A 20,527-nucleotide genomic window follows, 5' to 3' on the forward strand; every position below is an offset into this window, starting at 1 on the left:
TATCTCTAGCGTCCCATTGAAACTATTTCCGTTGGTCTAGACCAATAATGCTCATTTGATATTGCCAAGACGCCAGAGGCATCATATCCCCGCGAAAACCCCGCACAAACTCCGAAAACCGCTTTACCCCCAGTGGCCGGGACCCGGGGAAATAGCTGCACTGGATGCGATCATGTGCAGACCTAGAACACAGACGAGAGCCATCGATTCCCTTCTTGATTCTTCCAAGGCCGCTCAGATCCGGTCCATGTATATCGGATCACATCGTTTTGCTGCAGGCGCAGCCATATCCAAATCTCCTCCCTCAGGATGGTAACCACCAAGCGCAAGGTGTCTAACGTAGACATGGATGCAGAGAACCCCAACACCAAAAAGAGCAACCTTCTTGGATACGATGCCCGCACGCCATGGCTCTTCGACTCCAAACCGTCTCTAGGTCGGCGGACAGCTGGGAACCCCGCGGTCCAACACACCCTTCCGCTGGCCAATATGGTTTCCACAGTACAAGATCTTATCGACCCGGATTTTGACCCTCTCATAGCGATGCTTGATGACGAACCGCGTTTTTTAAAGCCCTTGCCCAGTCGAATATCATCGGAGGACTTGGAGTTTTTGCGATTTCGAGGGGCGCTTTCGATTCCGGAGAGCGGACTGCGGAATGAGCTATTACGATGCTATATTCAATGGGTGCACAGTTTCATGCCTGTCCTGAACCTGCAAGAGTTCCTGCGATGCGTTGCAGAAAATGACCCCGAAGGAAACATAAGCCTCCTCTTGTTTCAGGCAGTGATGTTTGTTGCCACAGCATTTGTGGATTTTAAACATCTGCAAGATGCCGGTTATACGACACGAAAGAGTGCACGGAATGCTTTCTATGAACGATTAAGGGTATGTACGCTGTCATGAATAGGTCAAGGTCCCGCTCGTGTCTAATTCTTTACACCAGTTGCTCTATTCGCTCGACTGTGAGGAAGATCGAATCGCCATCTTGCAGACGCTCCTCTTAATGACATATTGGTCGGACCACGTCAACAACCCACAAAGAGATATCTGGGATTGGATAGGAATATGCAACACGCAGGCCCACTCTATTGGATTGAATAGAGACCCTACCGCATCCGACATGGATCCCAGAATGAAACGGTTACGGGTCCGCCTGTGGTGGAGTTTGTACTGTCGAGACCGTCTTATTGCCATGGGGTTAAGGCGACCAACCCAGATCAATGAAGGAACCAGTAGCGTTCCGATGTTGCGACTGGACGACTTTGACTTTGAACCCTTCCATCCGTCCACGATTGAGATATTTCGCTGCCGTCAACTGGAGGATGTGTCCCACCAGAAACGTCTAGCGACTATGTTCATTGAAAAAGCTAAGCTTTGCCAGAGCATTGGCCGGGTATTATTCGCGCAATACACGACCTCTCAGTGCCAGTTCGGTGTGACCAATAGAACCACCATTACACTTGTTCCGCGGCAGGCCTCAGAATCTGAGCTGGCTCGCTGCAGCCAAAGACTGGACTCGTGGCTCAGCGGCCTGCCGAAGGATGCGCAATACATTCCCGCATCCAAAACCGACTTCGAGGATGGGGAAGAGGTTCTTCTTCTTCATGGTGCCATGCTGAGAATGCTCTATCATGCGACCATAAGCGCGCTTCACAGGCCGTGGGCTTATGGCCGCGATCCGGACAAATCGCGCCTTGAAATAACGCAAACTGCGCGATCGAAGATGCACGATGCAGCTTTAGGAATCACACACATTATACAGGGGCTCAATCAGCTAAATCTGACACGGTTCCTCCCTCAATCTGGCGTCACTGTGATCATACCAGCAGCCGTGGCACACCTGTCAAATATCATGTCCAACAACCCCACAGTCCGAGAAACTAGCCTTCACCACTTTCAGAGATGTATTCAGATTCTTCGGGGTCTGAGAGATCTCTACCCCGCCGCGGACATGGAAGTCGCCAACATTGAGGCCGCAGTCAAAGTGCAGTCCGATAGTGTTGGCACTTTCCTCAAGATCATGGAATACAGCAACGTTAGCATCGACCAGCTTCAACCCCCAGAGCCGCCGTTACGTAGACAAAGCATCGATTCAAACATGCATACGGCTTTTTCGCCAGAGGATAGTTCTCCTGATCGGCGAGGGTCCTTCATAGAAACTAACACCCAGCAAAGGTCCGAGTTGGACGCGCAGCGCAAAGAACGCCGCGCTGAGTCCTTACAAACGAACAGAGCCAGCATTGCCACCTCAATCTCCCGATCTCACAATGAACTTGAACTCACGAACCATCAACAACAGCAACCTACCCCTACGAATGATTTCGACGACCACTTCAACAACTTCCCTTCGCCTCAAACAATCAGCTCATTCATTCCTGCAGATCTGCTGCGCATTGACATCGACTCCTTCCCCGATTTTGTGCCTCCAGACCCTAATATCTCCCCCGTCCCGGAACTAGACGTGGACTGGGCAGACGAACTTCTCGGAGGCGCAGAGCTAAATCCAGAGTATTCAGGGACAGGCTCGGTAAGCCATAGCCATGGCGGTATCACTGGCGATTTGGACAGGGATTTGGGTCTGGCTCTTGATTCATATTAATGGCGCCCTACATGATGATGATTTTTGTTGTTGACTTCCTTCCGAGCCGGTGTATTGGTCTATGCTACTTTTGTGATATCCATGGTTCCCTTTGTAGGATTGTACAGGATTACCAATACAAATTATGTTTTACTATGCATAAGACCGTTCCGTTGACAAGTCGCTGCGGATGGAGCATTATCTAAAAAAAGCCTGTTCGTCGCTGTTGTATAAGCAATATACACAATCAAGCAGCCATGAATGGATCATCTAAGTCTAGTTGTACCTCCAATCTATCCCAGATTCGTATCTCCGATGTACAAGATGTACAAGATCTGCTTCGGCCCGTTAAACAACAGTACCTTAGCATATGCTATCTCTGCTTTGCCCAGCGATTGCTCTCATCCCCTTCCTCCCAGTATTGCTCGATGTACCCTAGCCTCTTCTTCACCTCTTGCACCGTACTCTTGTCGCCCGTGTTCTTTCCCATGTTGTCGCTCAGCTTGACGGCGGGGCGGCCGTTAGCCGTAGCGATCTTGATCACGATGTTAAGCGGCTTTGATTTCTTGCCGTCTGATTTATTCGTGAAGTCGTCTGTAAGTCGAACGGTTAGTGGAGCTGTTGGCTGGGGGTTAGAAAGGGCAGAACTCACTGGTGAAGAAAGTCCCTACACCGAAAATGGGGGCGAAGCCGGCCTCCTCGGCAATGGTCTTGTACTCGAGACAGTGCTCGATGTTCAGCGAATCTGAAAACACGACAGTCTTCTTCTCTGTGATTCCTTCCTTGTCGTAGAAGTCGCGGACCATCTTGACGAAGTAGGTTGGGTCACCAGAATCCTGACGGACGCCTGTGTAGACTTGCGCATATGTCTTGGAAGAATGCTGGGAGTCGTTCTCGTGGAGGGGAGCGGTGATGGGAGGTTTGGTTTCGGCCTCGCTCTGAGGCTGCGACTCGCTTGTGGTGCCTGCTCCCGATGCAGTTGTGGTGACGGCACCGACACCTGCGCTGGTGTGGTAAGGGATCGGCTTCCGGAAGGCGTCGAGGAAAGCCGGGGTGCCAAATGTATCGGTGAGGGCGATACCGAGGACCTAGTATGATGGGTAAGTGGTTTGTCTGCGTCGTCTAATGACTAACTGATACATACCCCTTCGCCGAAGCACCCGAGCCAGTAGCGGAGAGCCAGCTCGTTCGCATTCTCGTAATCGTCCGTGATGGCAGCGATGGCCATGAACCACTCGTGGGCCACGGTACCAATGGGAGTCACGCCATACTTCATCGCAAAGTGGACATTGCTGGTTCCTGACAAGACGCCCTTCCAACCCTGTCGCTTTCCCTCTTCAGCAGCCCGGCATAGCCCCTGCATGACCAAGTCCTGAGTATGGTAATCGCGTCGACGTCGGGAGCCGAATTCGGAGAAGATGCATCCGTTCTCGAGCAAAGTGCAGCCCTTGCGGAACGCCTTTTCCTCTTGGTTGCTATGATCCCAATCCTTGTCGGTGAACATGAAGTACGCCTGACTTGTCAGGGCGAGGAGTGGGATCTCGTAAAGGATAGTTTCAACCCAAAGCCCCTTGACCATATACTCAATATCTCCCAAGTCATCATCGCTACCCGTGTCTTGTACGGGTGTGAACTTAATGTCAATCTGCTCCGAAGGCTTGAGTTGGAACGTAGTCAGATATCGGAGGTAGGCATGGTTGAAGTACGGGCATTGCTTCTTCAGGAAAGCAATCTCCTCATCGGTCACGCGGACATTGGCGAGCCCTATCCAGGGCGAGGAGTCAATACCAAGATCTCACAGCCTGAGAGTAGAACAAATTCACATACTGTCCATTTGTTCCAGAAGCCATTTATGAGCACCCCGCGTCAACTTCATTTGCGGGGTACGGTTCGTGAAGCCATATGTAACATCTGCGCAAGAAATTCGGTCAAAGCAATTCTAGGCTGTACGTCCGGAGCCAAAAACTTACGAACATCAGGAAAGTATTTCAGAATAGCGCATTGCATTGTCAGCTTATACAAATCTGTATCCAGAAGGGAGAAAATGCCCTCCGGGTGCGGAGGGGTCGTCTCTTGACCCATCGTGGACAACTGTATCGACCTGCACACCTCAATTGAATCTCCAGAGCTCAGCAATTCAGCATCCAGATGAGATCTCAACGTGTGATATGCGTCACAAATTCTCGAAAGATCAGATAGGGCTGGCAAAAAGTCCGTTGCCGAACAGCCCTCCAGCGCGGGGAATCAACGAAATAAGAAGCTGTTTGCACTGTTTGCACCTCTAAGTAGTTGTCATGGAGCACGCGACGTCATACGGACACAATTTGCATCTGATAACGAAGAAAAGTTGGAGAGAATAGCTTGATGCAGGGATATCAAGCGGTTTATATCCTATGGCGTTGCCTTGTACCTACAGCACTTATGTTACGCACAAAGAGCATCATAGTTCATGGGCTGGGTCTATACAGAGGAACCAGAGTAGCAAGAGTAGGTATGAATGTGGCTACAGATCAGACAGACAAGGACTGGATCCAGGGCAAATAATTCCAGTGATCAGCAGCATATATCTCATTGAGACATTGTATGACAAAGCGAGGTCCTGCATCTTTGACAAAGGTGTATAAAGCAAGAGGGGGAAAAAAGACGAAACCTGCAAACGGAATCGTACCGACGATGGAAGCGCAACAAAGATGGGAGGAAAAAAAGACCGCTCGGCCAGGAGACCAAGGTTAGTCAGCAATTTCAAAATAACGGCTAATGGCTGTCGGAAGCAACGCTCCGGGCCGCAAAGTCACCATACCTCTGGCCACCAACCTTCGATCATTGTACCGATCCCAATCGATCATAAAACGACTTGGGCTGCGCGATCCGCAGCATAGGTGCATCAAAATCAGGCTCAACAATACAGTCACACATGGCACATGGTTCCGAGGACTGTGCCTCCGTGTTGGAGCAGTTCGTTCACGATGTGGCGAATCTTCCAGCAGAAATCAACCACTTGATGGAGGAGATCCAGGCCAAGGACAAGATCATCCAGGATTGTCGCGCAACCATCAACTCTCGTGATAGCAGTTTACAGAAATTCATCAAACTCAATGGCAGTCTCACACCGAACCCCAAAGAAGAGCAGTACTCGAAGGTGATTCTTCAGAATCTGGACAGGGCGCAGCAGTTACAGGACGAGAAGATACTGCTGAGCGAGAAAGCATGCATCCTGCTCGATCGGCAAATCAAGAAACTGGACGTCAAGATACGCGATCTACAAAACGATGGCGTGCTCCCAAATGATCCGCCTCTGCCCTCGCTTTTCAACAACAAAGACCAGTACCGCGATCCGCCCAAGATCTTCTTTCCCGATGCAACCGCCGCCGATACTACCTCCTCCCCTCTCCAACCTACGTCAGGCAACACCAACTCTTTACTAGGCATCTCACAACGGCTCAACCAGTCGCTTGCCCGGTCTACAAGTTCAGCCGCATTAGCCACGCAAGGCGCCGCGCGCAGCTCAGCTCCAGCAACCCCGTCTGGCACAACCCACTTCCAGCACCGGCAACGCGAATCATCGGCAGGAGCGGTAGAGAACAAGCGTCGGCGGCTCAACGCCTCCTTGGGCACTCTTCCCGCTGCGTCCTCGAATCTCCGGCAGTCATCCATGGGCCCAGGCACACCCAAGGTAGGCACACCGGCTTCCAGTCGCGCGGGCAGCGCCGGGCCGCGCGCAACGGGCGCAATTAAGAAGGCCGCCACCAAGAAAGTCGCGCCTCATCAACAACTCAAGAAGATCAAGGCCCATGGTAAAGCGACGAAACGCTCCTCCAGTGCGAGCGGTCGTGTCAAGCTCAGCGGTGCGACCAAGAAGTCCCCATCTGCGGCGGGCGGCGATGAAGATGAGGATGAGTCGCTCCTCAGCAGTGCCGAGGCTTCGGATTCCAACGCCAGTGATTCTAGGCGCATGGATGAGGACGTTGACGAGGAAGATGAGGAAGAGGAGGGCAACGAGGATACCAAGGTCTACTGTACCTGCCGCAGTGTCAGTCATGGGGACATGGTTGCGTGCGATAACGACGATTGTCCCTACGAGTGGTTCCATTGGAAGTGTGTTGGTTTGACGAGGGAGCCGGTGGGAACTTGGTATTGCCCACATTGCAAGGCAAACTTGGGCAAGTAGTTGATCGTTGCTGTTATGTCTTGATTTTCTGGTCTGGCGTTCACTATGCGATCTTCTTACTTTGTTGTACATATACCCACCACATGTACCGTCATGAAACGGTCCCATTATGACATACGAGATAGCAAGAAGAGCCAACTGTCTCCTTCCAACCCACCAGATAGCAACTGATGTAATCACAGTACTAAGGTGCTAAGCTCAACGTGCTTGACGGTAATTCCTCGAGTTATAGAAGCAATAAGAAGCGCTGGTATGTTCATAGCATATCATGATTAACTAGAGCGTACAACAAACATGCATCATCACCTCATTACAAATTCTGAGGGAACGGTAAGCCGTTGCAAGAACAATTTTGAAGCTCGCAAAAGAGAATCTGCAGGTCATTTCCATCATATCTCCGTGACGAGAGCCCGAATCGTTTACCGGCCGAGACGAATGACACCAGCCGCCATGAGTTTCTGAATCTTTGTCCGAACCTGGACGTTCTTCATATGTTCTTGCAGGGCAGCGGGGTCGCTCTTGGCCTGCTGGAGGATGCTCTGCATGACTGGGTCCTGAAGGATCGACATGATCTGGTTGCGGCACGTTAGAGCGAATGCTTTAATGGATGGAAAGGGTTGAAGTGACTTACCTCGGGGTCGTTCTGGATTCTCTCCATGGTCTGCTCCTCCGTCTCGCCAGCACGAGCGCTGAACTGAGCCTCCAGACACTTTTGCTGCTGCTGGTCGATCTCACGGGTGTGGGTTCCGTCGTCTTGCTCTGCGGCTTCCGTGCAGGCATCCAAGGCCCTGCTGTATTCCTTCATTGCAACCAGAGCTTGAGACTTGCGAATATAAGCGCGGATGAACTTGGGATCACGGCGGATAGCCTCGTCGCAATCCTGAACGGCCTGGGGGAAAGCCATAAGCTTGATGAGGGCAGCGGCACGGTTCGAGAATCCTCTGGGTCGTGAGGGGCGCGCTTGGTCATCTCGGTAAAGGCTTCAACAGCACCGGGCCAGTCCGCCTCCTGGAACTTCTTCTGGCCGAGCTCGCGAGCCTTTTCTGCTTCGGCGGGGTCAATGTAGGCCTCTTTCTCGGCCTTGTCCTTGGCCTTTTCTGCGTTACGGAGCTTGGTAAGAGCATCGGGAGTGCGGTGTTCAGTGAGGGATTTGTGGTAGTATTCAATAGCTTGTGTGAAATCACCAAGCTTTTCATAAGCGGTACCGATTCTCGCGAAGGCCCTTTGAAAACAAATGGTTAGCTGAGTCAGACGAAAAGACGGAGACTGCAAAGCTCACTTGGCGATGACCTTGAAATCTGCCCGAAGCTCGCGGCCTTCTTCAACGGCCTTCTGACAGATCTCGATGGCACCCTGGAAATCACCCTTCTCGAACTTGGCGGCACCGATGTTGTTCAAGTATGTAATGTCTTTGTTGAGCTCCCAGGCCTTGGTGTAGTGCTCAATAGCCTCATCGAATTGCTTCTTCTTGTAGAAGTCATTGCCGATCTTCTTCTCGGCGTCACCAGCTTCCTGGGCCTTCTTCTTCGCAATAGTCTCCTCATCCTCGGGCTCAGGCTCAGGCTGGGGTGCCGGTTCGGGTTCCTTCTTCTTTTCGGCAGCAGCGGGCTTCGCATCGGGCATCTGCACGTCCTCTTCAGCTTCCGCAGCAGCCTGAGAGGAACCAGCGGCCCCCGGGGGAGCTCCAAAGCTCATGTCGATTCCCAGCAACACACTCATAACCTGTAGGAAACGGGGATCCTGGATCTCCTGCGGGCTCATGCTGTTGGGGTTCTGCTGAAGGCGCTGGAGTTTCGCCATAAAGTCGGCGTCTGCAAGAAGGGGGGAGGTCTTGGGGTTGCTGGCTAATTTCTGGAACATCTGAGGATCGTTGAAAATTCCACCCAAACCAGCGGCAGGGTCGACACCGTCGGCCCGAGCTTCACCATCGATGGCTCTCTTCACAGCGTTGAGACCGGACTTAGCCTGGTCGTTGCTCGGATCCAGCTTCAGAGCTTCTTCGTAGGCATCGTGAGCACCCAAGAGGTCTCCGAGACCACGGTAAGCGGCTCCTTTACGGCTGTAACCCTTCGACCAATCCGGCTTGATTTCAATGGCCTTGTTGGCATCGTCCAGGGCTTTCTGGTAATCAGACTGCGCGGCGTAGACAGCTGACCGGTTGGAGTATAGAATGTGGTTGCTAGGCTCAAGTTCAATAGCCTGTGTGAACTTCTCACTGTTCCAGTTCAGAGAATGGTTAGTCTTCTTTCTCGTGAATCCCGTGCAGCCTCATCAGACGAGTGGGGTAGCATAAATATATATACGTACATGGCGGTAGGATAGTCCTTAGCAGAGAAGGCCTTGTTGCCCTCTGCCTTCAAAGCGTCAGCCATACTGCAAGATTTTCGTCAAGAACTGGTACGCTGAAACTGGTTGGAAACAATTGCGTTGGAGAATCCGCAGATGACGGACAAAGCGAGAGAGAGCTGGCCCATATTAATGAGCTCTACCCGCTGGGTAGCTTCTGGAAATTTCCGAGGAAGTCATTGGATGCCTGAGGCAAAGATCATGCCAAGCCTTCTGGAGCTGTACTGGCCCTAAACCCTTCTGGGCTGGGGGGAAGACAGACATCGCCGAACAAAAAAATAACATCTCCGCCGCATTTTCCTACGTAGTGGTTAGTCACGCTACTACAATATTTTGACTCTGCCGAGGACGTGCATCTATTCTTGCGCGTGCTATCCTCTGTTGCTCTGGCTGGTTGTTTTCCGTTGGCGTCGCTTGTCGGAGTTCGATTTTTTATTCTTATCTTAACAATGCTCACTTTCAATGCTGTCCGGTGATATTTCTCTCGTTCTGTGACCGACGGCTCAAAAATGGCCTCCGCAGCCCCCTCTGGCAGCTCCATCAACGAGCTTGCATCTAAACTTTACGACGAATGTCTGAAGAGATACGACTCTGATCATCTCTTCTATCAGCAAGACCTGCTGGGCTTGGGTGTCGTCGAGAGGAATAACCTACCACTTCTGCTGCAATGCACACAGCTGCTCGTTGACCAAAAACTATTTCGCCTCCTTCAGGGCAAAAATGATCGTTTGGCATGGAAGATCATTTCGCGGGAAGATGCTGAGAAGTATGTCACCTATGGGATACCATCCGGTCCATGTGGATGGCCGCTAACGTCCTATTCTTTTCTTGCATAGGCTTCAGAATCTCAGCCCCGATGAAAGTTTAGTCTACAATGTCATCCACTCGACAGGACGCAACGGCATTTGGGTCCGTGCGATCCAGAATCGGACCAACTTACACAAATCTATATTAGATCGTTGCCTCAAATCACTGGAAGGGAAGAGTTACATCAAGAGCGTCCACAATGTCAAGTTTCCGAGTCGGAAGATGTATATGCTGGCCGGCCTTGCTCCGAGTGAGGATGTGACGGGTGGTGCTTGGTTTACCGACGGAGTACTGGACGCGAACTTTATCAGTACGGTCGCTGGCTTCATCGAGTATACCGTTAGTCGGAAGAGCTGGTATGAGGTTCCTGCTACCGGGAACAAGCGCTTGAAAACGGCCGACGGGCGCGCCTCGGTAAAGCAGGAATCGGGTGAAAAGAAATATCTCCCTTATCCTGCCGGCTATCAGGGCTATCCGACGGTCGCGATGATTACTGCGGCAGTGAACGAAAGTGGGATCACACCCGTCCGGCTCGGAGAGGAGAGCATCATACAATTGCTGGAGATGCTCTGCTATGACAAGAAGCTCGTTGCGCTGAACAATGGTCAATTCTACAAATCGGTCAAGAATCCCGCAGCTGTGAAATTGGAAAAGAATCGGAAACCAGAGGGCGACGTGGAGGATGTGGGCGACATGCTGGTCACGAACGGCATGACCGAAGCACCCTGCGGTCCATGCCCTGTCTTCAAGCTCTGCGTCCCTGGAGGTGCCGTGAGTCCGGAGACCTGCGAGTATTTCGATCCTTGGCTGCAAAAGGCCCTCGGATTTTAGCTTGTTGCACGAGCTCCCGTCATCAATGAACGTCCTCCCACGGCTGATATCCCGTTCATTTCTTCTATTTTCTTCCTTCATATTTATAGCGCGCTCATCTTGCGCCAGGTCATTTTTGTCTGCATAGCGTTGGCGTTCTTATGTCTCGGGACTGGTCAAGGGTTAAGGGCTCCTGTTCTCTTGATATGAGCAAGTTGTTCAGGTTTAGAGAATGAGATCAGAGTTAAGGATATGATTTCGTCTAGTGTCTTGTATGATACGCCCTCTGGCTCTAGCTTTGCATCAGACAGCCCTGGTCTAGCTCACTTGATTCTTGAAGGTTTCAGGTATCATCAGTAGAAGTATCTCATTGACATCGACTAGTCGCCAGTACCTCCATGATCATCCGAGTGCATCATTGTCAATTGCGTCTCTGACGTGCCGAGGCAAAGCGTATTGGCGTCGAAGCATGGGGATGGCCAACAGCGACTTATTCATCAAGCCGAACTGCTGCACCAATTCAGATCTCGACAAGCTTGAGATCATCGCTACTATCATTTTATTGAGAAAGTCCATCCATAAGAGAAACGAAGTCGGCAAGTCGCTGCCCACGAATAGTGGAAGGACACAGTGGGCTCTACCACCTCAAGTGAAGCCATCATGTCTTACTGTAGAGTTACATAGTGCAAGACTACCATAGTACGGAGTAATGCCTATAGCGCACTGCATCACTACGCAGTATCTAGCCTCAGTATTATAATTGAGATAGAAAACAATCAGCTCATTAGGACCTACAACACACGTTAGCCGCAGAAGTAGCTTGCACTTGCAAAGTTAGACCCGGCGCATGGACCTGGAATCCGGAATTCGTCTTCGCTTATTCCGTTCAATTCCATGATTCATTCCCTCCAAAGGGCCCAGGCTCAAGCCTCAATATTCAGGTTTCTCTGGCTTATGCATGATTGCGATTTCATCACACACGTGTGGATGGCCTGGAGTAAATTAATGCCTCATGCTGACAGACGACTATGGTGCAGGACTTCCCCCGCATCATTATTATTGAGAACCACGGGTGGATGTGAGACAGTCAATGGTTCCTGGCTTCCTAGCAATATCAAGTTATCAATCGATCTGGTTAAGGGAGAAGGCAGTCATGAACTATAAGTAATTCAATGAACTGGACTGAAATCGATAGTGTAGTCAATCTTCGATGTCTAACTGCTAGTAGTAGTGTCTGCGATTGAACAAAAAGATCACCGCAATGATTTAAAGCCCGAAAAAAATTTTGTGGGACAGAAGGATTGGGATGCCGATCAAAGTCTCAACAATGCATGCTTGAGTTACCCGAATATATATCATTTCCCGCGGAGTAGTCTACTCTGTACAATGATCTCAGATCGCAGGACAATTCAGCTCAATAGATGTACGCTACGTGCCTACGTGTAAGCAAAGACACTACCAAGGTATTATCTTTGATGTCAACTTGCGTGGCAAAAATCGAGATGGGCCGAGATCCTGGGGTTACGCAATTGACCTGTATATTTCTTGAGGAAGCGTGGCTGGTGAGGGAGGATAACTTGCAACAGGAGAGTGACGGTGTACTTCATTAAGAACTTCACTCAGATGGTTGTCTTTTTGTCTGATTTCAATGTTCTAAAGTTTGGATTTAGAGACGACGGTCCATAGGATATATGGATGTGTCCATGATGCCGAAAGCCAGGCATCGCTCACGGACACGTCGATAAACTGAACTCGTCGCAACAACCAGCGCGGATTTGATTTCCAGTAAGGGACTTCGACAGCGCTCAACTGTTACGGTATGTAGCTGCTAATTGGTAAGAGACGGTGTCCGATACAGAACCAGGGAGGCAATTGGAGGATGATTTCCCTGACAGATGAAGCAGTAGATATCTGCCTAAGGTACCTCGGACTTTACCATGCTTCGTAGTCATAGTCATGCCACTAGAGGACTGAGATGTGGCGCACTATCGATGTAGCCTTCCAGAGCTTCTACTTTGAGATTAGCTTAGATCACAGAATGTGGCGGTGCAGTCATTCTACTAAAAGCTCCTTTAGGCTGTTTGCAGCTCACCGGCGCCGACATGCCTCCTCGCCTTGAAGATATTCGGCTATCTAAATTGCCGCTGAGCATTCTGGTGTATATTGAATTCTCATACTGCAAATGGTATTCTGCAGTAGATAAGAATGACTAATAATTGAGAGGAATTTTATGGGAACTCGGGAGAAACGTAGATCGTTAGTAAGGCGAAGGACTGCCTGCTGTCGTAATTCACGCTAATCACTGATAGTCTCAAGTCTCCACAATAAATGATTCGTTCAGGAGAAGAAAGAATAACGAATGAGGAGGTTAAAAAGGTACGTACTAAGATACCTAGGGACTAGGAAGTAGATCGATCATGGAAGCTCATCCTCCTTTTTCTGGACGCAAAGTAGACAGATACGTCACGACCCGAAGCTACCTCTAGCTGGCCTGATCCCTTTTCTTTTCCTTCCGTACTTCAGCTTCTATCGACTATAGATAGATATATCTCTACCTTTTTTACTTCGAGAGAACGGAGTACTCCATATCAAATTCCTCTATATCTTGATCATCATCTATCCAATCAATTGGCATCCGTCACCGGCCTCTTCTACCCTTTAATCCCAATATCGTTCTCTAGCCGATCCATGCCACTCTACAATACTCTGTACACTGGCGCTCATTTTTGACGCAAGTGGCTCTAAATCAACTCAATCCTCGGCTACGTTGCCCTGATCTGATTAAACTCTTCTCTATTCGCATTCCTTCATCATAAACTCATCTCGTCGACAATCGACAGTATACACTAAGAATTACTGCCTCCCTTCTCTCGTCCGTTCTTATCCTCGATCTTCCCGGAAGTGGGTGCCTCAGTTCCAAGGTACGCAACAAGTCCCACTACCCAAGTGCATCTCCATCTCAGCTTGTCATCGTTGGCACTTCGTGCTTCGCCGATTCGGGATCCCCGCTGCGGAGGTCCCTGAAGGCAACCATCGAAATTAAGCGCCAAAATGCAATGCTCCCACTTGAGCGCCCCGAACTCTCTTGAACCGAAATACACACTATTGCCTTGGATTGTGTTTTTTTTTGTTGATCCTTTTTCTCTCTCATTTTCTTTCCCCTCTTATCCTTGCTCATCAGTGCATATTTTGCCCTCATCAGCCACAATTCCAAGAGAAGAAGGCCATCGTTGGCGGTTCTCTAACGGTTTGCAGTAGGTGAAGTCTTCACCCGAGGCATTCCGCTTTGTTCCCCGGACCGGAGGCAGCCATGGCCTCGCAGAACGTAGAGGACCAAAAGGGTGAATTGAGGCAGCAGGGAGCCATTGAGACTGCGCAAGAGGCCTCCAAAGACCCTCAATCTAAACTCCGACCAGAAACGGTAGAGAAGGTATTAATCGAGGAAACAAGGAAAGCTGGCTTGCCTGCGTATCAATTCAATCCTGACGCCTCACCTGAAGAGAAAGCCGCCGCCGCCGCAGCAGTGAGTTTTACCTTAATTGTGTCCATGGGTTTGTAGGTAAATTATCGCTAATCTCTGTCGCCATTCCCCATAGCGAGTACCACCGGGTTTTCACCATGACAAAAAGCCCAAAGCGAAGGCTATTGTTACGGACGTTGTGAGTACACTTCAGGGTCCTAGAACCACCCTCATTCTACGATCAAACGCCTAATGATGACATCCATCGCACAGGACGACGGAACCCCCGACCAATATGACTTGCCCCCTCCAAGATCGGCGTCAGACCTCATCAAGGAAGAAGCTTTGAGGCCCGAGGAGGACAAAAAAGAAGTCGCGGAAATAACTGATGATTTGCGATGGGCCCGCGACCGGACAGGATGGGCTCCGCAGTTCGAAAAGCCACAGACCGAAGAAGAAAAGGCAGAGGGTACATTGTTAGATCACCAGGACTTTCTGGAGAGCAAACTGGATGATAAGTTCTTCGGAGGTGAGAGAAACTTATGCCATGCCCATGTCTTCTCCATGACCGTCATTCTGACAGCAATTTAAGACTGGTATCACAATGCCGGCGTGATTATCTTTGCGTGTTTAGCCTCCTGGCTCGTTGCTGTCTTGGGCGGCGGACTGGGCTGGATCTTCATTGTCATGGCTGCTTGCAGTACGTACTATCGGACATCGATTCGGCGCCTGCGACGAAATTTCCGGGACGATGTCAACCGTGAAATGGCCAAGCAACGCCTGGAAACCGACACCGAGAGCTTGGAATGGATCAACAGTTTCCTGGTCAAGTTCTGGCCCATTTATGCGCCCGTCTTGTGCGACTCGATCATCAGCTCGGTGGACCAGGTTCTCAGCACTTCGACACCTGCCATGCTCGATAGTTTGCGATTGAAGACTTTTATCCTGGGTAGCAAGCCTCCGCGATTGGAGCATGTCAAGACCTATCCTAAAACCGAAGTCGACACTGTCATTATGGATTGGAAATTCAGTTTCACGCCAAACGACGTCATGGATTTGACTGCCCGCCAGCTGAAGAACAAGATCAACCCTAAGATCGTCTTGGAAGTCAGAGTTGGCAAAGGTGTTGTGAGCAAAGGTCTAGACGTGATTGTTGAGGACATGGCTTGCAGCGGTCTCATGAGGGTCAAGGTCAAACTTCAGATTCCTTTCCCTCACATCGAGCGTGTTGATGTCTGCTTCCTGGAGCGCCCGGAGATCGACTATGTCTGCAAACCCCTCGGAGGCGACACTCTTGGCTTCGACATCAACTTCATTCCCGGTCTTGAGACTTTCATCAAGGAGCAGATTCACGGCAATCTGGAACCCATGATGTACGCCCCCAATGTCTTCCCCATCGAAATTGCCAAGATGCTGGCTGGCAACCCTGTGGACCAGGCTATTGGCGTGGTTGCTGTCACACTCCATGGTGCGAGGCAGTTGAAGAACCCGGATAAGTTTGCAGGAACCCCGACCCTTACGCTGTGGTGTCCCTCAACAATCGTGTTGAACTGGGTCGCACGAAGACCGTTCATGATACGGATAGTCCCAGATGGGGAGAAACAATCTATGTTATTATCACGTCCTTTGCAGAGTCGCTCACGATCATCCCATACGACTGGAATGAATACCGGAAGGACAAAGAGCTTGGCACTGCTACTTTCCCATTGGACAGGCTTGAAGAGCAGCCGGAGCACGAAAGCATCTACCTCGAAGTCATGGCCAGCGGCAGACCGCGTGGTGCAATCCATGCCGATGTTCGATTCTTCCCGGTGCTGGAGGGCCGCAAGCTGGAGAACGGCGAGACTGAACCCCCACCGGAGCTGAACACTGGTATTGCCCGGTTTACCGTTGAGCAGGCTAAGGATCTTGATGCATCGAAGAGTATAGTTGGCCAACTTAATCCCTACGGCGTTCTTCTGTTGAACGGAAAGGAAATCCACATCACGAAGAAACTGAAGCGCACGAACAATCCTATTTTCCAGGACAACTCCAAGGAATTCTTGATCACGGACAGAAAGTCGGCTCGCCTGGGACTGATCATCAAGGACGATCGCGATCTCAGAACGGATCCCATCCTTGGTTCCTATCAAATCAAGCTGAATGATATGCTCAAGATGATGGAGAAGGGCCAGAACTGGTTCCATCTTCACGGAGCCAAGACTGGACGCGCCAAGTTGACCTTGCAGTGGAAACCAGTTGCTATCGGTGGCATCTCTGGAAGTGCTGGTTACATTGATCCTATTGGTGTGATGCGCTTCCACTTCAAGAGTGCAACTGATCTTCGGAACTTGGAGAAGATGGGCAAGTCTGATCCATACGTCAGGGTTCTGCTGTCTGGAGTTATGAAGGGCCGTACGGTTACTTTCCGAAATAACCTCAACCCTGAGTGGGATGAGGTGGTATATGTCCCTATTCACAGCGCCCGTGAAAAGCTTACTTTGGAGGTTATGGATGAGGAGTCGATCAACACTGACCGCAGCCTGGGCTCATTTGAGATCAACGCTTCAGACTACGTCCATGAGAATGAGAACGGCGAGTACGAGACCGACGACGAGAAGCAGCTCATCTCAAGTCCTCTTCGCTTGGGCCACCGTGAAAAGGGTGTTCTCAACTACACAGTTGCATTCTATCCGGCTGTTCCTGTGGTTAACCCTGAGGATGAGGAAGAAGAGGAAGCCGAGGAGATGGAAGGTCTCGATGTTCCAGCGGTGAGGAAGAGTATCGACTCTAGGCGCAAAAGCTCCCATTCCAAGAACCCTAGCGTCGATTCCAAGGCATCAAAATCCTCCACCAACGGCCAAAACGGTGCTGCGACAAACGGTGCTACGACTAATGGTGATGAACTCAAGGTACCCAACCGTAGCGGTAGCTTCTCAACCGCCAGGGACTCCGAAGTCATGTCCGTCAGGTCTATCAAGGAAGTGCCTAAGACATACATTGGACCAGAGGATATTTCTAAATATGGTATTTTCCATAGCCCTGTTTCCTTTCGTTTTAGTAATCTACGAGGCAGGCTGCTTACACATTTACAGAATCTGGTTTCTTGGTGTTCAAGTTCCACGAAGCTCAGCTTGCTCGATCGAACGTGCAGTTGGAGGTTCTGATGGACGACCACATGTTCCCGTCATACTCGACACCTAAGATCCGCTCAAAGGCTGCCAAGCTAGTTGATGGTTTGTCCCCTGAGGATAATTCAAGGGAAGAAGAAAAGGCTGACCAGTATTAGTGGGAGATGCTTTCGTGCGTGAACTGGAATTCTCCAAGATCACTCTTCGCCTGGTGGACAAGAACGATGCCAAGGACGACAGCGACGAACACACTGTTGCGAAGCTGACTGGCGATACACTTCCTACGCTGCAGCGTATTTTGGTATATTCACTGCCGATTGAGCCTGCTTTTTGTTGGAGATAGTTAACTGACCGCTCGCAGTACACGCCCACTGAACTTGTTCTCCGGTCGAACGACGGGGAGGTGAACAAGGTGACAGTCAGTGCCAGATATATCCCTGTGAAGATGAAGCTTGACCCATCAGAGAGTATCAACAACATGGGTAACCTCCGTGTGAATGTCCTGGATGCCGCCGAACTTCCCTCTGCAGACCGCAATGGCTTCAGTGACCCTTACTGCAAATTCAAATTGGATGATAAGGAGGTTTTCAAGACCAAGGTGCAGAAGAAGACTCTTCACCCTGCATGGAACGAATTTTTCGAGATTCCCATCAAATCTCGAATTGGCGCCAATTTCCGTGTGGACGTGTACGATTGGGACTTTGGTGACAAGGCCGACTACCTAGGCGGTGCCGACATCAACCTTGAAATGCTGGAGCCCTTCCACAGCCAGGAAGTTACGTTGACACTCGACGGCAAGTCGGGAGCCATCCGGCTGAACCTGCTTTTCAAGTCAAACTATGTCATGCGGTCCCGTCAAGGATCCTCCACATTCTCTGGTACTTTCGCCACACCCGGCAAGATCGTCGGTGCCCCCGTCAAGGGAGTCGGCTTTGTCGGCGGCAATGTCATCAAGGGTGCTTCGTTCTTGAAGCATGGAATCATGTCGCGGTTCAAGGGGGATGATTCGTCGAGCGATGAGATCCCGGAGGAACCAGAAGAAGTCTCGAAGACGGAAACAACCCAGACACCATCGGCCATCTTGGTCGACGGCGCGACTCCACCAAGCTCGACTCCCAACTCGTTACAGCACGCACGAACCCGGAGTGTGGTTTCGCACTTTGGTGACCGACTCGGCATAGGTTCAAGTGCTGGCAAGGGGAGACCGGCACAGCGACGATCACGGTTGTCTCTGCCAGCAACTACCCTCCGTCAACCAACGTCCGAGTCATAATTAAGGCGCTCGGTCCCAAGGGTGCCAAGGAGGTGCTCAAGACCAAGGCCATCAAGGCCAGTGGCGGCGGGCCGGTGCAGTTTGACGCCTCGCACGAGACTTGCCGAGTGCACAACACTACGGCAGACGCGCAGTACCAGGTCCGCGTCGTCGACCACTCGACATTTGGCTCGGACAGCACTCTGGGCGAGGCCCTGTTCTTTGTGGACGACCAGGGCTCCGTGGCTGGACAAGAGAAGCAGGTCAAGGTCGGCAGCGGGGTCGTGTGCATCCGAAGCAGTTTCTCGCAGCCGGAGTCGAGCCTGCGACCCGGAACTGCGCACTCCAACAATGATGCATCGTCGGAGCTGATGGACAGTCCCGACTCAAAGAAGACGGGCAGACGAAGCTTCCTCAGCAAGAGGAGCGTGAGTGGGGCATAGGGTATATAGATTTGAGAGGGAAGGTTGGATATGCTGATGATTCTACTTTTTATTGTTTATATTTTTCTTACTGGGTTTGTGTGATGATATCCCTCGTGGTTAGCGGTAGCGTCTGAATGTATTGACCTGGTCATTTGGAAACGATGTAGTCACGATAACGTGAATAGGCGACTCACTTCGGATGCCAGTCCCGATGGCGGTGTAACTGTGGAAAAGATACCCGACGTGGCTGGACAACTCCCTGGTATTTAGCCTTAAGAACTGAACTATGTAAGCTCGAGCTACTATGTTTGCAGAGTACAGAGTATTCTGATTGTACGGTAGTAGGTATTTCCGTAGGGACCTGCCCCTTTGACGGCCGGGCAAAAGCAGCCTGACAGTAACACCGCCAATCTGAGATCCGCAGAAGAAAAAACAAAGAATGTAAATATGTAACTATAGACTACGGAGTACCTAGAGCACAGAGTTAGAGCACGGTAGAAGAAGAATCTTCCTGTTCTTCCGTGGGGGTTCTAGATCGTGCACCCTTGGATTTTACTTTCTGATAGTGAGACAGGGCTGTGGAGTGTGGGCTGTGAGACAGGGGATAAATGGCCCATGGCCCATAGGCTATTGATTTCCAGCACTTCCAGGATTCTATTATGGCGTTGTGGGTTTGATTTGGGCTGGTGGATGGGACGGAGTACCACTGTACCAGAGACTAATTTCTACTTTTAAACAGATATAGTGAGGTAAATTTAGCAATGATAAATATCTATCTATCTACTCGGTACCAGACTTATGTTAGACCGTAGAGACCGATTGGGATGGTCTGTTCGCCACGGACAGGGTGCCAGCTGCCAAGAGATTAGACAGGGACTGCTACTGACTGAGGGGACAGGAGTGATCCGATCCCCAGCTGGACAATGGAGACTCTCTGGAAGAGATAGGACGAGACAGTGGTACTGCTACCTTCATAGGGAGGCTTGCATCTCAATGTACTCCGTAGTTACCTCTCTATGCAGGTGTCTGCTGTTAACATACTTAGGTACGGAGTATCTACTCCTGGATAAGGTGACGAGGTCTGTGGGGCAAAGATTGTAGTAATGGATTGTGAACCCTGAAAAGGGGGAGCTTAATACCTGCCTGAGTTTCTAGAATACCACAGAGTTCAGCCGGTTTCAATGTCGCTGCAGTTGTCAATTGTCAGTTATCAGTTGTCAGGGGTCACTCTCACATTGGTGATGGTTCGATTGACAAGTCGAGATTCTCGAACAGAGATACGATACCTTAGGCAGAAAATGCTTCTAAGAATAATCGGGAGGCAAAGATAGCGGTGTATCCACAGAGCACAGAAACTGTCGAGAGTACAGTTCCGTACCATACGTTTCTGTACCAACGCCCCTGACGCTCGGACATTGCAGCTTGCTCAACCAATCAAACCACAGTGTTCGTCCATTCCTGTCTCCTGTACTGGGAAACGGACAGAATCCGTACAGTGGCTTACTGTAACCCCACTGGGAGGGGAAAAAGGAACAACATCGTCATCGTCCCGCATAGCTAATAAATAA

The 20,527-nt window shown here is 50.6% G+C and overlaps 5 protein-coding genes across 5 annotated transcripts; 4 read left to right on the forward strand and 1 right to left on the reverse strand.

The window, feature by feature from the left end:
• The first annotated feature begins 180 nt into the window (after positions 1-180).
• Positions 181-2,771, forward strand: P174DRAFT_454399 (transcription factor domain-containing protein). The gene is made up of 2 exons (XM_024829236.1): positions 181-888; positions 947-2,771. The coding sequence occupies exons 1-2, from the start codon at positions 310-312 to the stop codon at positions 2,600-2,602; spliced, it is 2,235 nt and encodes a 744-aa protein (XP_024678928.1). The 5' UTR covers positions 181-309; the 3' UTR covers positions 2,603-2,771.
• Positions 2,772-2,832: 61 nt separating this feature from the next.
• P174DRAFT_445265 (nicotinate phosphoribosyltransferase) lies at positions 2,833-4,774 on the reverse strand. Its single transcript, XM_024828290.1, has 5 exons — positions 4,552-4,774; positions 4,409-4,492; positions 3,726-4,345; positions 3,234-3,669; positions 2,833-3,175 (listed from the first exon to the last, which is right to left on the reverse strand). The coding sequence occupies exons 1-5, from the start codon at positions 4,661-4,663 to the stop codon at positions 2,955-2,957; spliced, it is 1,473 nt and encodes a 490-aa protein (XP_024678929.1). The 5' UTR covers positions 4,664-4,774; the 3' UTR covers positions 2,833-2,954.
• Positions 4,775-5,391: 617 nt separating this feature from the next.
• P174DRAFT_445267 (putative PHD finger domain protein) lies at positions 5,392-6,931 on the forward strand. Its single transcript, XM_024828291.1, has one exon. The coding sequence runs from the start codon at positions 5,496-5,498 to the stop codon at positions 6,747-6,749; it is 1,254 nt and encodes a 417-aa protein (XP_024678930.1). The 5' UTR covers positions 5,392-5,495; the 3' UTR covers positions 6,750-6,931.
• A 2,464-nt stretch (positions 6,932-9,395) lies between these two features.
• On the forward strand, positions 9,396-11,035 carry P174DRAFT_445269 (RPC34 RNA polymerase subunit family protein). Its single transcript, XM_024828292.1, has 2 exons — positions 9,396-9,861; positions 9,932-11,035. The coding sequence occupies exons 1-2, from the start codon at positions 9,605-9,607 to the stop codon at positions 10,731-10,733; spliced, it is 1,059 nt and encodes a 352-aa protein (XP_024678931.1). The 5' UTR covers positions 9,396-9,604; the 3' UTR covers positions 10,734-11,035.
• A 2,987-nt stretch (positions 11,036-14,022) lies between these two features.
• Positions 14,023-18,977, forward strand: P174DRAFT_463782 (putative membrane bound C2 domain protein (vp115); the record flags this gene model as incomplete). Its single annotated transcript, XM_024830317.1, has 9 exons — positions 14,023-14,235; positions 14,309-14,371; positions 14,446-14,701; positions 14,765-15,640; positions 15,670-17,178; positions 17,247-17,387; positions 17,441-17,583; positions 17,644-18,469; positions 18,496-18,977. The coding sequence occupies 9 exons, from the start codon at positions 14,023-14,025 to the stop codon at positions 18,975-18,977; spliced, it is 4,509 nt and encodes a 1,502-aa protein (XP_024678932.1).
• Between the last annotated feature and the right edge of the window lie 1,550 nt (positions 18,978-20,527).

The sequence above is a fragment of the Aspergillus novofumigatus genome (assembly GCF_002847465.1).
Source record: "Aspergillus novofumigatus IBT 16806 chromosome Unknown P174scaffold_8, whole genome shotgun sequence".
Classification (NCBI taxonomy): domain Eukaryota; kingdom Fungi; phylum Ascomycota; class Eurotiomycetes; order Eurotiales; family Aspergillaceae; genus Aspergillus; species Aspergillus novofumigatus.

Excerpts from the sequence above, each read along its gene's own strand:
- P174DRAFT_454399 (XM_024829236.1), top strand. The coding sequence starts at position 310 with ATGGTAACCACCAAGCGCAAGGTGTCTAACGTAGACATGGATGCAGAG. Across the intron at positions 889-946 it reads CTTTCTATGAACGATTAAGG|TTGCTCTATTCGCTCGACTG; the intron begins GTATGTACGCTG and ends TCTTTACACCAG.
- P174DRAFT_445265 (XM_024828290.1), bottom strand. The coding sequence starts at position 4,663 with ATGGGTCAAGAGACGACCCCTCCGCACCCGGAGGGCATTTTCTCCCTT. Across the intron at positions 4,346-4,408 it reads GCTTCTGGAACAAATGGACA|GGCTCGCCAATGTCCGCGTG; the intron begins GTATGTGAATTT and ends CGCCCTGGATAG. Across the intron at positions 3,670-3,725 it reads TCGGGTGCTTCGGCGAAGGG|GTCCTCGGTATCGCCCTCAC; the intron begins GTATGTATCAGT and ends CCATCATACTAG.
- P174DRAFT_445269 (XM_024828292.1), top strand. The coding sequence starts at position 9,605 with ATGGCCTCCGCAGCCCCCTCTGGCAGCTCCATCAACGAGCTTGCATCT. Across the intron at positions 9,862-9,931 it reads TCGCGGGAAGATGCTGAGAA|GCTTCAGAATCTCAGCCCCG; the intron begins GTATGTCACCTA and ends TTTCTTGCATAG.
- P174DRAFT_445267 (XM_024828291.1), top strand. The coding sequence starts at position 5,496 with ATGGCACATGGTTCCGAGGACTGTGCCTCCGTGTTGGAGCAGTTCGTT.